The sequence below is a fragment of the Strix uralensis genome, chromosome Z, assembly GCF_047716275.1.
Source record: "Strix uralensis isolate ZFMK-TIS-50842 chromosome Z, bStrUra1, whole genome shotgun sequence".
NCBI lineage: Eukaryota > Metazoa > Chordata > Aves > Strigiformes > Strigidae > Strix > Strix uralensis.
This window is the reverse complement of record NC_134012.1, coordinates 52,570,485-52,584,042: the sequence shown is the minus strand read 5'-3', so window position 1 is coordinate 52,584,042 and position 13,558 is coordinate 52,570,485. Positions and strand designations below refer to the sequence as shown.

General features: G+C 41.5%; 1 protein-coding gene across 1 annotated transcript in view; it reads right to left on the bottom strand.

Annotated features, from left to right (window-relative positions):
- SNX24 (sorting nexin 24) overlaps positions 1-13,558 on the bottom strand; it is a 101,094-nt gene that overhangs the window by 40,807 nt on the left and 46,729 nt on the right. Inside the window, exon 2 of the mRNA XM_074854945.1 lies at positions 7,781-7,864. Within this exon, the coding sequence (XP_074711046.1) occupies positions 7,781-7,864 (84 nt within the window). The remainder of the gene's footprint in view (positions 1-7,780; positions 7,865-13,558) is intronic.

Genomic DNA, 13,558 nt, shown 5'->3' with positions numbered 1-13,558 from the left:
ACTGACCTAATGCTTATTTGACATACTGTAGTCTCTATTTTCTGCAAGACCAAAAGATGGTTCAAATTGTCAGGTAAAGAATTATTTGTCCAAGTGTGAAAAGTCAGTACAATTTAGAAGGTACACTAATTATTCTAAAATTATAAATAACTTGCAAAACAACATGTATAGAACTTCAGATTTTTGCAGATTTCACTGCAGTAGTTGTAACACTGCCACCTTCTAGCATTCTGATGCTTAAAAAGAACTATCAATATTTAAAAATGTAAAGAAAAAAAATAGAAAAAGGAATTAGGGAATAAATATGAATTTGTATTTTTAACTATGTTATACACATAGAAAGAACTTAATTGTTTCTAAAAAACTCTCCATATGAGAATAATAAAACTTTTGTTTAGACTTGAATACAATACTGTAATGTGAATGGTGCATAGCCTGAAAGGCCTGGTTTGTCATTCATAATCAGGGCAAAGTATAATGGCCTCTGCTAACTATTTCAAGGGAATAATTTATGCTCCTGGTGTAGCACAGCAGTCTTGAAAAGATTTTAAACCTTTTCCACTACAGCACAGTAAGAGGGGCTTTATTTTTTTATAGAACTGGAATGTAAGAAAGGTTGAACCCAGGAAGGAGACAAATCCATCCATGTTCTTGGAAATGGCTTTATTGAAAAAAAAAAAAAAATTATTCAAAGAATTAATTGGTATTCTGTGAGTGAATAACGTCTTATATGAGCAATGGAGCCCTCCTTCCTCCATACAGTGCTCGTGGAGCATGTCCTTCCCTGGCAAAAGTCACAACTTCCCCTTCAGCCTCTATTCCCATTTTCTATCACAGTTCTCTACAGAAGCTTTGTTTCTCCTGCTCCCTACAGACATCTCCAGCACTACGGGCACCTTGAATATGCAGTAAGTCTAGAGAAACCTTTCCAATTGCCATGTACTCACAGCAATTTAGAGTGAAACATATTTTAAATTAAAGGGAAAGAGGGAAACCAAAAATAAATAACCTAGCTGGCATGCTGAAAGCAAACTGTTATCTGGACCTGAGTATAGTGTCATGGGATGTGAACAAATTGTTCACAAAGAACCTTTAAGATACAAGTTCAAAACATTCCTCTCCAGTAAAAACTGTTCAAATACACACCCTACTTTTTAAAAAAGTATTGAGATCTTCTGCTCTAACACATAACAGAGAGGTGAAACAGCATACTGTATTACCAGAGACTGCTTTCTCCTGGATTTCTGAAAGCACTAAGAAAGGTTCAGAGCATGAGCTGTTCAACCATGTTCACTAAAATTTTACAACTTCAAAAAGTAAGACTTAAGAAAAGAGGTATATTGTTGCTGAAATATACTGGGTGCTTTGCATCTGTACAGGGCAGAAATAAGAAAAAGTCACTAACAATTTTGCAGAGTAATAGAAACAGACAGCAAGCAGATGAGGAGTGAGATGAAACAAACTGAAGAGTGCACAGTGTCTGGTTAGAATACCTGTTTTTCAGGTTTGTTTATTTTGCTACTATTTCTGGAGAGAGAGAGAAAGGGACCATCATTTATGGTTATTCTGATGTTCTAAGGAGAAATCTCTGCAAAGGGAGTTACTGCATAGAAAGCAGTGTACAAGGAGACAAATCTGACAGTGAGACTGCAGTCATTCGTGACTTTTGTGTGGACTAATTGTGCAACTCCAGAAATTACATTGAAATTAGACAACAACAAAGTGAAGAAGAAAAAGCAGAGGCATTCAATGTTTTTTTTGCCTCAGTCTTTAATAATACAGACAGAACTTGGGCTGCCCAGTCCCTGGAGTTGGAGGACCACAAGTGGGGAACAGTACTTTCCACTTGTGACACTGAAATTGTAAGTGACCAGCTGTAACAGCTGAATGTTCACAAGTCCGTGGGCCCTGATGGGATTCATCCCAGGGTACTGAAGAAGCTAGTGGATGTCATGGCAGGACCCTCTTAATCATCTACCAAAGGTCTTCAGAGTCTGAGGAGGTCCATGCTGACTGGAAGCTAGGCAGTGTTAGTTCAATTTACAAGAAAGGCATGAGGGAAGACTCAGGGAACTACAGACCTGTTAGTCTAACCGCAGTTCCTGGAAAAATTATGCAGAAGACTATACTGGGTATTACCAAAAAGCATTTAAAGAACAATGCAATCATCAGGCAATCAACACTGGTTCACAAAGGGAAAGTCCTCTTCAAATAATTTGATATCCTTCTATGATAAGGTCATTCACCTAGTGGATGAAGGGAAGGTGGTGGAGGTAGTTTTTCTGGATTTTAGTAAGACTTTAGATACTGTCCCTTACAGCATCCTTCAAGTTGTTCAAAAGGAAGAAGAGGTGGTGGGGTGGCGCTGTATGTTAAGGACTGTTATGATTGCTTTGAGTACAAGTGTAGTGAAGACAGGGTGGAGTGTCTTTGCGTTAGAATCAGGGAGAAGGCCAACAGGACAGATGTTGTAGTAGGAGTGTACTATAGGCCACCCACCCAGAACAGAGAGGTGGATGAAATATTCTGTAGGCATTTAGGAGAAATCTCATGATCACTTGCCCTTGTTCTTGTGGGAGACTTTAACTTCCCAGACATCTGCTGGAAATACAGCACAGCAGAGTAGGACCAGTCCCGGAGATTCCTGGGATGTGTGGCAGATAACTTCCTGACACAGCTCGTGAGAGAACCAACCAGAGAAGGTGCCCTGCTGGACCTCCTCTTTGTGAACAGAGAAGGACTGGTGGATGATGTGGAGGTTGGAGGACAACTAGGGCACAGCGATCATGAAATAATAGAGTTCTCTATTCTGAGAGAGGCCAGGAGAGGGCTAAGCAGAACTGACATCCTGGATTTCCAAAGGGCTGACTTTGTCTTGTTTGGGCACCTGCTTGACAGGATCCCTTGGGAGGCGGTCCTGAAGGGTATAGGGGTCCAGGAAGGCTGGACACTCTTCAAGAAGGAAGTCTTAATGGCACAGGAGCAGGTGGTCTCCAGGTGCTGTAAGAGAAGCCAGCACCAGAGAAGACCACCCTGGCTAAACAGGCAGCTTTGGCTGCAAGTCAGGGAGAAACGGAGAGTTTACCACTTTTGGAAGAAGGTGCTAGCCACTGACAATGATTACAAAGATGATGTGAGGCTATGCAGGGTGGAAATCAGGAGGTCTAAAGCCCAGCTAGAAATTAATCTGGCTTCAGCAATCAAATATAACAAGAAATGTTTCTGTAAGTATGTCAACAGCAAAAGAAAGAACAGAGAGCCTCCATATCCTGCTAGATGTGTGAGGAAACATGGTAACAAGTGACAAGGGAAAGGCTGAGGTGCTTAATGCCTTCTTTGCCTCAGTCTTTAATAGCAAGACTAGTTGTATTAAGGGAATCCAGCCTCCTCAGCCAGAAGACAGAGACTGGGAGAATGACCCCTCCGTATTCCAGGAGGAGACAGTCAGTGACCTACTGCATCACATAGACATACACAAGTCCATGGGACCAGATGGGATACACCCGAGGGTGCTGAAGGAGCTGGCTGGGGTGCTCGCCAAGCCGCTTTCCATCATTAACCAGCAGTCCTGGCTGACCGGGGAGGTCCCCACAGATTGGAAATTGGCCAATGTGACGCCCATCTATAAGAGGGGTCAGAAGGATGATCCAGGAAATTACAGGCCTGTCAGCTTGACTTCGGTGCCTGGGAAGCTGATGGAGCAGCTCATCCTGAGTACCATCACACAACAGGGACAACCAGATGATCAGGCCCAGTCAGCATGGGTTTATGAAAGGCAAGTCCTGCTTGACAAACCTGATCTCCTTCTACGACAGGGTGACCTGCTTATTGGATGAGGGAAAGGCTGTGGATGTTGTCTACCTTGACTTCAGTAAGACCTTTGACACCGTTTCCCACAGCATTCTCCTGGCAAAACTGGCTGCTCGTGGCTTGGATGGGCACACACTTTGCTGGGTTAAAAACTGGCTGGGTGGCCGGGCACAAAGAGTTGTGGTGAACGGAGTTAAATCCAGTTGGTGGCTGGTCACAAGTGGTGTCCCCCAGGGCTTGGTTTTGGGGCCACTCCTGTTTAACATCTTTATTGATGATCTAGATGAGGGGATCGAGTGCACCCTCACTAAGGTTGCAGATGACACCAAGTTGGGTGGGAGTGTTGATCGGCTCGAGGGTAGGGAGGCTCTGCAGAGAGACCTGGACAGGCTGGAGCGATGGGCTAAGGCCAACTGTAGGAGTTTCAATAAGGCCAAATGCCGAGTGCTGCACTTGGGCCACAACAACCCCCAGCAGCGCTACAGGCTTGGGGAGGAGTGGCTGGAGAGCTGCCAGTCAGAGAGGGACCTGGGGGTGTTGATTGACAGCCGGCTGAACAGGAGCCAGCAGTGTGCCCAGGTGGCCAAGAAGGCCAATGGCATCCTGGCTTGCATCAGAAATAGCATGGCCAGCAGGGACAGGGAAGGGATCTTACCCCTGTACTCAGCACTGGGGAGGCCGCACCTCGATGACTGTGTTCAGTTTTGGGCCCCTCACTACAAAAAGGACATTGAATGACTCGAGCGTGTCCAGAGAAGGGCAATGAAGCTGGTGAAGGGTCTGGAGCACAGGTCTTATGAGGAGTGGCTGAGGGAACTGGGGTTGTTTAGTCTGGAGAAGAGGAGGCTGAGGGGAGACCTCATCGCCCTCTACAACTACCTGAAAGGAGGGTGCAGAGAGCTGGGGATGAGTCTCTTTAACCAAGTAATAAGCGATACGACAAGAGGGAATGGCCTCAAGTTGTGTCAGGGAAGGTTTAGACTGGATATTAGGAAGCATTTCTTTACAGAACAGGTTGTTAGGTGTTGGAATGGGCTGCGCAGGGAGGTGGTGGAATCCCCATCCCTGGAGGTGTTTAAGAGTAGGGTCAACATAGTACTGAGGGATATGATATAGTTGGTAACTGTTAATGTTGGGTTGATGGTTGGGCTGGATGATCTTCAAGGTCTTTTCCAACCTAGACAATTCTGTGATTCTGTGATTCTGTGGGATGAGTGGGTTCACAGTGTGCTGGGTGAAGATCTGGCTGAAAGGCAGAGTTCAAAGGGTTGTAAGGAGCAGGGCTACATCTGGCTGGTGACTAGTCAGCAGCGGTGTTCCTCAGGGCTCAATCCTGGGCAAGTTCTGTTCCATATTTTTATCAATGATCTGCATGCAGGAGTTGAATGCAACATTAGCAAGTTTGCTGGTTACACCAAACTGGGAGGTGATGTTGGCTCTCTTGAGGGACAAAAGACTTTGCAGAGGGTTCTAAAGAGATTTCAGCACTGGGCTGCATCAATGGCATGAAATTTAACAAGTCCAAATGCCAGATTCTGCATCTGGAACAGAGTAACTCTGGGCACAACTAGAAATTGGGAGAGGAGTGGCTGGAGAGCCGCCCTGCAGAAAGGGTCTGCAGGTGCTGGTTGACAGCAGGCTCAGTGTGAGTCAGCAGTGTGCCCCAGCAGCCAAGAGGGCAAACCTCTGCATGCTGGGGTGCATCAAACATAGCGTAGCCAGCTGGTCAAAAGAGGTGATTATCCTGCTGCATTCAGCGTTGGTGCAGCCTCACCTTGAGTACTGTGTGCAGTTCTGGGTCCCATGATTTAAGATGGATGTGAATGTACTTGAATGCGTCCAGAGGAGGACTGGAAGGAACATCCTATGAGCAGAGGCTAAGGACCTTGTGTTTGTCTAGTTTGGAGAAAAGGAGGCTGAAGGGCGACCTCATTGCTCTCTACAATTTCCTGAGGAGGGGAAGTGGAGAGGGAGGTGCTGAGCTCTTCTGCCTGGGATCCTGTGACAGGACACATGGGAATTGTTCAAAGCTGTGTCAGGGGAGGTTCAGACTGGACACTAGGAAGCATTTCTTTACTGAGAGGGTGGTCAAACACTGGAACAGGCTTCCTAGAGAGGTTGTCAGTGCCCCAAGCCTGTCAGTGTTTAAGAGGCATTTGAACAGAACCCTTAATAACATGGTTTAACTTCTGGTCAGCCCTGAAGGGATCGAGCAGTTGAACTACATGATAGTTGTAGGTCTCTTCCAACTGAAATATTGTATTGTATTGTATTGTATTGTATTGTATTGTATTCTACTCTATCCTATTCTACTCTATTCTATTCTACTCCTATTCTACTCTATTCTATTCTATTCTATTCTATTCTATTCTATTCTATTCTATTCTATTCTATTCTATTCTATTCTATTCTATTCTATCTACAGGTGATGGTCTATTTGGGTAGGGTGTGTTTAAAGCACATAAATCCTGATTTCCCCCTTTTAATGTTTCCCAACATATTTAGTTGTATGATCTCTACTCACCTGCCTCACTTGAAATTGCAGGATTTTTCTCACATGTAAAATAAAGCACACATGTGTTGCAAGGCTTGGCGGTGGGTGAGTTGAACTACTGATTCTGACACTTGCTCATGTTGCATCATATTCAATGTGAACACAATGGGAAAACACTGACATGTGAAATAAAACAATAAGCAAGGACATTAGTATTAAAAAGTGGCAGATGATACCACAACTGGGGCAAAAAAGGCATGAAAAGTAAAAAAGGCAAGAAATACTAGCACATCTTAATTATGGTGCAGTAAAGCAAAATGTCTTCTCATTCTTTGGACTTTTGAGGGTCAACACACAGATGGGTCAATAGTTGCTTTTTGTTGACCTAAGTTTGCTTATATCTATACACCATAGAAGACTGGCAAAATCCACCCTCTCTGTCACCAGGATAATTCTGCTTCCCTGCATGAGATGATTTCTGAGCTGATTCAGGGTCACCAGCAAACATGCTGGTGTGGATAAACTCCTCTGACACTGCAATGGCCGGAGCTGTAAGTGCCTGTGCTCCCCTCTGACGTTTGCAGAGGAAGCTTTTCCATACTGAAGGCAAGTAGCACCAGTCTAGCAGCTGAGGGTGCACACACTCCACTGCCACTGAGAGCTATAAACTAACACACATTCAGTTGATCAAGGTCCTAGGAATGAAGGACTGAAGCTCTTAATTGGAGCCCCACTGCTGGCAATGGGATACAATGCTGTTTCCAGAGTTCTCCTTCACAATACTTGGCCTCCATAAGGCAGAAAAACCGTAAAACTTGCCTTTCAGCTGCACAACTGTATAGCAGCATCCACTTCAGCTTGGAGAGGAGAAATCATACGTTTCCTTTAACAGTGATCAAAACAATGTAAAGAACAATTAGTTGATAATCAATCTTGAAAATATTGAGTACCCTTCTATATATTACTAAAATGATTCAGTAGACAAGCTTAGCAGATATTTCATATCACATTCATTATATGAAGAGCAGCAAAGTGAGATGGTATACTCAGTCTTTCCCATGTCTAGTTTCCTAGTGTATACAAATTGTTTCCTCAGCTTTACAGATAGCAGTTAGCAACACAATTTATATATATATTTGCCTAACTGGATAAACACACACAAAAATATATTTATTTGCTATAGGATCGTGTCTTATTTTGTGATTTTACAACAAGAAAAAAACATAATTACAGACAGCATTTTAGCAATACAGCATGTAAAGAATAATAGAAAAGGAGAGTTAGTAACATCTGAGAAGTCATCATCCCTTTCCACAAAATAGAGAAGAAACTGCATTAGTTGGGAACTCATTTCCAGAGACATGAATCACAAGATGTATTTAAGATAAACCATGTATAGTAACAATTTCAAGAGAGAGGAAAACATTACAACTAAGACAAAACAAAGTTACATCTTATAAAGAAAGAGATCACTACCTTTTTATGAAGTGCATGGAATTCACTATACCTCTTCTCCACAAAATGTTTCCTTCCACTCATTAGCACCTCTATTTTAAAGACCTGAAAATGATACATAATAACAAGGAGATTAATGTTATGCATGTCTGTGACTGCACATTTTAACACGGTCATTCCAGTAGGTGGTCCCAAAAAACCCATGACTCACAAGGCACAGAAGTACAACAATGATTAATGGAAAGCATAGCTGAATATTCTGTTAACAAGTTTGTTCAACCAATGTACAAAAAGACAAGTTAAGCTTGGACTGTATACTGTACATCAAAAATTAAGCATTAAAATATTCCCTTTCAGAAATATTTAATACATTTTGAAGTAGTTAAAAAGATTTTTAAAAAGGATGGTAAGAACAAAAAAAAAAAAAAAAAGAGAGAAAAGAAATAAAGATTCATTCTTTTTGCCCTCTTACAATACGGCATACTAACACAGTCACACATGTTCAGTAAGAACTGGATAACAGATGCAGTATGTTATGCATAATAAAGAAATAAATGCAAACACTGTATTGTAGGTTAATTTCCTCCTTACCTACAAATTCATCTGTAGTCTCAATTGAGCTTGTACTACTATTTACACTTCAGGAAAAACAAAACAAAACAAAACCAAAACAAACAAACAAACAAAAAAACCCCAACCCACAAACATGGGAAATGCTTGTTTTCTTTGTATGATACATGTGACAGCTTTTGTTGCTGCCTCTGGAAGGTTGAAAGGGCAGGAGAAGAAGCTCTCTGGATCCACTAATTAGCAGTCACTAACATGACATTTTCTTGATTTTTAGGTTACTGGGTCAGTTCTGAGGGCAGGTGATGAGAAATATTTTGAAGTACTCAACAAAACATGGTCTATTAAATGAAGACAAAATCAGCAGAAAAGCAATACAGAAAAGGTGCCTGGTCTATCTAGTAGTTATTTTCTGTTTTGCTCAGAAAATGCTGGAAATAATTATTTCCAGGACATTGAGAGATGATGTTCAGGACAGATGATTACATCAAGGCCCAAGACTTAGGCCAAATAAAAAGTTCTTTGAAACAAATTTGCAAACAATGTTTATGCCTGAATGCAGAAAAAAGGGATTTCTGTCACAACATGCCCAGCTAGCATTGATCAGAACAATCATACAAAAACCATGTTGGATAAACATTTTCTGTTGTCCACTAGAACCTGCCTTTCAAACAGGTCAAAATGGTATGGTTTACACCAGTTAGCCAAACCACATTAGAAACAGACAGCATTTTATTTAATTCAGACTGAAATGTGTCTGATTGCACTGTTTGAATGCAGCGTGGATAGGACTGCGGCCATTCCACACCAATGTTTACATTACCAAAATTAGTTCAGATTGTTGTAACAACTTGTGCTACATTCTACCTCTTTGAAAAGGACTATTTCTGTGTGCTAATCACTGTGAGCAGACAACCTTATATGGGTGCATTGATTTCCTCCCCTGCCCACCATCTATTTAGACTATTTTGGGAGAACAGCTATTGGCTATTAAACAATTTTCCTCTACACGTGAAAAAACTCCAAGGCACCCTTAGGAATATGTTGTAAATTCAGAATTGTAAAGAGAATCACATGCAAAGAAAAATCAATGTAGGCTTTTTTCTTTAGTTGAGAGTTAATATCCTAATTATATGAGAGGAAAACATTATTTACATCTTATTTTCTACCCACTGTATGAAACGAATAGATCTGCAAGGAACAAAATGCTTTGGATTGCAGAGGAAAGCCCCTGCATTGAACGCTTTACTGGGTAAAAAACTGGCTGGATGGCCGGGCCCAAAGAGTTGTGGTGAACGGAGTTAAATCCAGTTGGTGGCTGGTCATGAGTGGTGTCCCACAGGGCTTGGTTTTGGGGCCACTCCTGTTTAACATCTTTATTGATGACCTAGACGAGGGGATCGAGTGCACCCTCAGTAAGTTTGCAGATGACACCAAGTTGGGTGGGAGTGTTGATCTGCTCGAGGGTAGGGAGGCTCTGCAGAGAGACCTGGACAGGCTGGAGCGATGGGCTAAGGCCAACTGTAGGAGTTTCAATAAGGGCAAATGCCGGGTGCTGCACTTGGGCCACAACAACCCCCAGCAGCGCTACAGGCTTGGGGAGGAGTGGCTGGAGAGCTGCCAGTCAGAGAGGGACCTGGGGGTGTTGATTGACAGCCGGCTGAACAGGAGCCAGCAGTGTGCCCAGGTGGCCAAGAAGGCCAATGGCATCCTGGCTTGCATCAGAAATAGCATGGCCAGCAGGGACAGGGAAGGGATCTTGCCCCTGGACTCGGCACTGGGGAGGCCGCACCTCGATGACTGTGTTCAGTTTTGGGCCCCTCACTGCAAAAAGGACATTGAATTACTCGAGCGTGTCCAGAGAAGGGCAATGAAGCTGGTGAAGGGTCTGGAGCACATGTCGTAGGAGGAGCAGCTGAGGGAACTGGGGTTGTTTAGTCTGGAGAAGAGGAGGGTGAGGGGAGACCTCATTGCCCTCTACCACTGCCTGAAACGAGGTTGCAGAGAACTGGGCATGACCCTCTTTAATCAAGTAAAAGGTGATAGGACAAGAGGGAATGGCCTCAAGTTGTGCCAGGGAAGGTTTAGACTGGATATTAGGAAGCATTTCTTTACAGAACGGGTAGACAGGCGTTGGAATGGGCTGCGCAGGGAGGTGGTGGAATCCCCATCCCTGGAGGTGTTTAAGAGGAGGGTTGACATAGCGCTGAGGGATATGGTGTAGTTGAGAACTGTCAATGTTAGGCTAATGGTTGGACTAGATGATATTCAAGGTCTTTTCCAACGTAGACGATTCTGATTCTGTGATTCTGTGAGTTTCAAGGATAATTTGGTGAGAAGAATGGATAACAGAATATGAAATTAGTTAATTTAGAAGTGATAATGAGTCATTAGTCACAGTTTTGCAACAGTTTTGAAATAACTTGATATTAAATCTCCAGGAACTATGAGCAACTCGTAATACCCACTTACACTTCAGTCAGCTAAGAGCCACAGCACCACTGTTAGTTTAGCACTTCTGCTGGCTACAGGGTGTGCCAAGCAATTTGGAGAAGTCTAAGGGGCTCCTGCCTTAGCTATAAGCACTCCCTTGACAGGTAACCTTGTGAATCATGGTTTGGCTTGTGCAGTGTCATTTTGGTTTTAGACATATATGTACCACTTCACACAAACATCTCCTCTGAAGTCTATAAACCCGTCACTTCATAAAGGAGAATAGTTAGAATATGTGGAAGAAAGAAAATATAAATCTCTCTGTGGACCTACTTCTCAAAGCATGTATCTATTTTGTTCTGTGTTTCACCACTGGTTAAGGAATTACAGAAATGGCTTCAGAACACCAAAAAATATGCAGCATTTATTCATACTTCTTTTTAATTGTAGCAAAGTTTTAATCACTGTTTGATCATTTTTGCTAATAACATGAAACTAAAGAATATATTTGCCACTCTCTTTCGCAGAAGACATGAAAAGAGAGTACCACAGCTTCCTGTGCACAGTGATGTAATTTCCAAACCCACAGGTGTTCTACCTTTACAGCCTCAACCAGTTGTACCAGTATAGAGGCTTTAACTTTGCCTTCTACTGTCCAGAGCCCTCGGATCCAGCTTTAGCAGCCATTTAAAATTTACAAAGCTGAACAACAGATCTGCTATGGATAAGGTTGAAAATTACTGTTAGAAAACAAAACTCTGCAAATGGCATTTCTAATCTACCCACTGTGGCACCCATGTTTCAGAAATATAAAGCAATTTGTGATAAATAAGTGGACAATCTGTAACTGTTTTCATTTAAGGCAAATCTAAGCATGAAATTGATTTACAAAGTAACTTATAAATCAGAAATGCAAGTGAAATAACATATATTGCGCTTATGAACTTCATATTATTAAACAACTTGATTTAGACAGCATAAATTCCAGGTTTGCCTCCTCACTGTTTACCAGATCACAGTTCACAGGAGCAAACTAAAAGCAGTGAGTTTCTGTTCTAAAAACATGGCTTTGAGTGAAAGACAAAAAGATACATTAGCTTACGAAAGAGATAGGATCTCTTCATGGATTCAAAATAGCTATAGACAAATCTCACACAAATTTAACTGAGCAATTGCAGGCCCTGACAGAAAAACAATGTAAGGAAACTGGTGAACATAGATGAAAGTGCCAAAATAAAGATGGAAGAACTATGGGGGGAAAAAATGCAACATTGCAAGGAAATGACTTTTCTTGTAAAAATATTCATGTTCTATGAACAGATAACTCTGAAAAGACATATGACTTTTTATAAGTGACAGTTAGCTAAATGAAAAATGCAACAATTACTCACTGAATAAGACAAGTAAAATGCTTTTCCCATAGTCACTGAAATACCAGAAATTACACAGCACTGACAGATTTGCAGCTCATCCTGACTAGGACACAATGGACCACAGATATGAAGACACCAATTAGAAAACTCTTCATGAGTACTCTGAGACTAGAAATGTCTCACCTTTCTTGGTTACTACCACAACAGTTAAGGATGTTTGCACAAAGTCAGAAGATCATTATCCATTAAAAGCATTCTTCCAACAGAATTTAACCCACATGTATGGAATAACACCTTTGGATTGGATATCAGTATGAATAATGTTGATCTTCTGAGTAGCAGAATTGCAGATCTGCCATTGCAATTCATAACCATCAAACCTGTGAAGGAAACTCTTCAAGAAGAATTCCTAAGGTTTTTGTTAATAAGACAGTAAAAACCTTCAGGTCCGACTACAAAACAGATTTACATATGATTTAAAAAAAACCACACCCAAACTTTTGTGTCTCTTTTCTTTGCCCACACTGTGTTCCAATTATATGGATTATATTCAGAATTTGGAAACCATTTTCTTCATTTGTTATTGTTAGCAAGTACGCCTAACTTTGCTGTTTTCTTGAATGTATCTGTTTCTGCTTGTTAGCAAACCTCTAACTGAATGATCCCTTTCTGCTATTTTCAAGAATACTTAACATTTCTCTTATTGCTGCAGAAACTGGACAGTACCACATAGTCACTAAATTGGATTATATACAGGCAAACAATTGGTACTGCATCACTGTGAATTTTCAAGACAGAAAGCACAGATGGAAGAAAACAGTTACCAATAAGACATATAAGAACCGCCCACACCTTCCTGTAAGCCCATTGGTGTTACAAGTGCACATCAAGAACTGTGTGGTAAATAACATTGATACTACCCTCCTTCAGTTCTTACCTATGTCAAATGCTTACACTGGATACAAAAGGGCATCTTCTATCTGATAATTTGATGTGAAAATACACAGCTCCAGTAACTTTGCCTCAAAAACCCCAGAACCATCAGTTTAACAATAAACAGACAAGAATGAGAAACATGACCAGAAGCAGGGAGGAAAACTAAAGAGAATAGTAACTTCTCAGCTTGATTTTCTATTACATGAGAAATACATAGATGGCACATTCACTCATGGAAATTACATTACAGGTTATAATTATGGTATCATATTGTGTATATTTAAACATGGAAAAATGAATTGTAAACTATGAAAACTTCTGAAAAATTACAGTTGAAAAAGAGATTTGTGGCAGCCTTGTTTAGAATGAGGAGATTCAAAAACCAGAAGCAGCAAAAGAGAGGTTTACAAAAAACCCAATACATTTGTCTAACATTCATCAGGAAAGAAAACCCCACAAAATTCTAGTACTGTGCTTTTCTCTCTCAAGA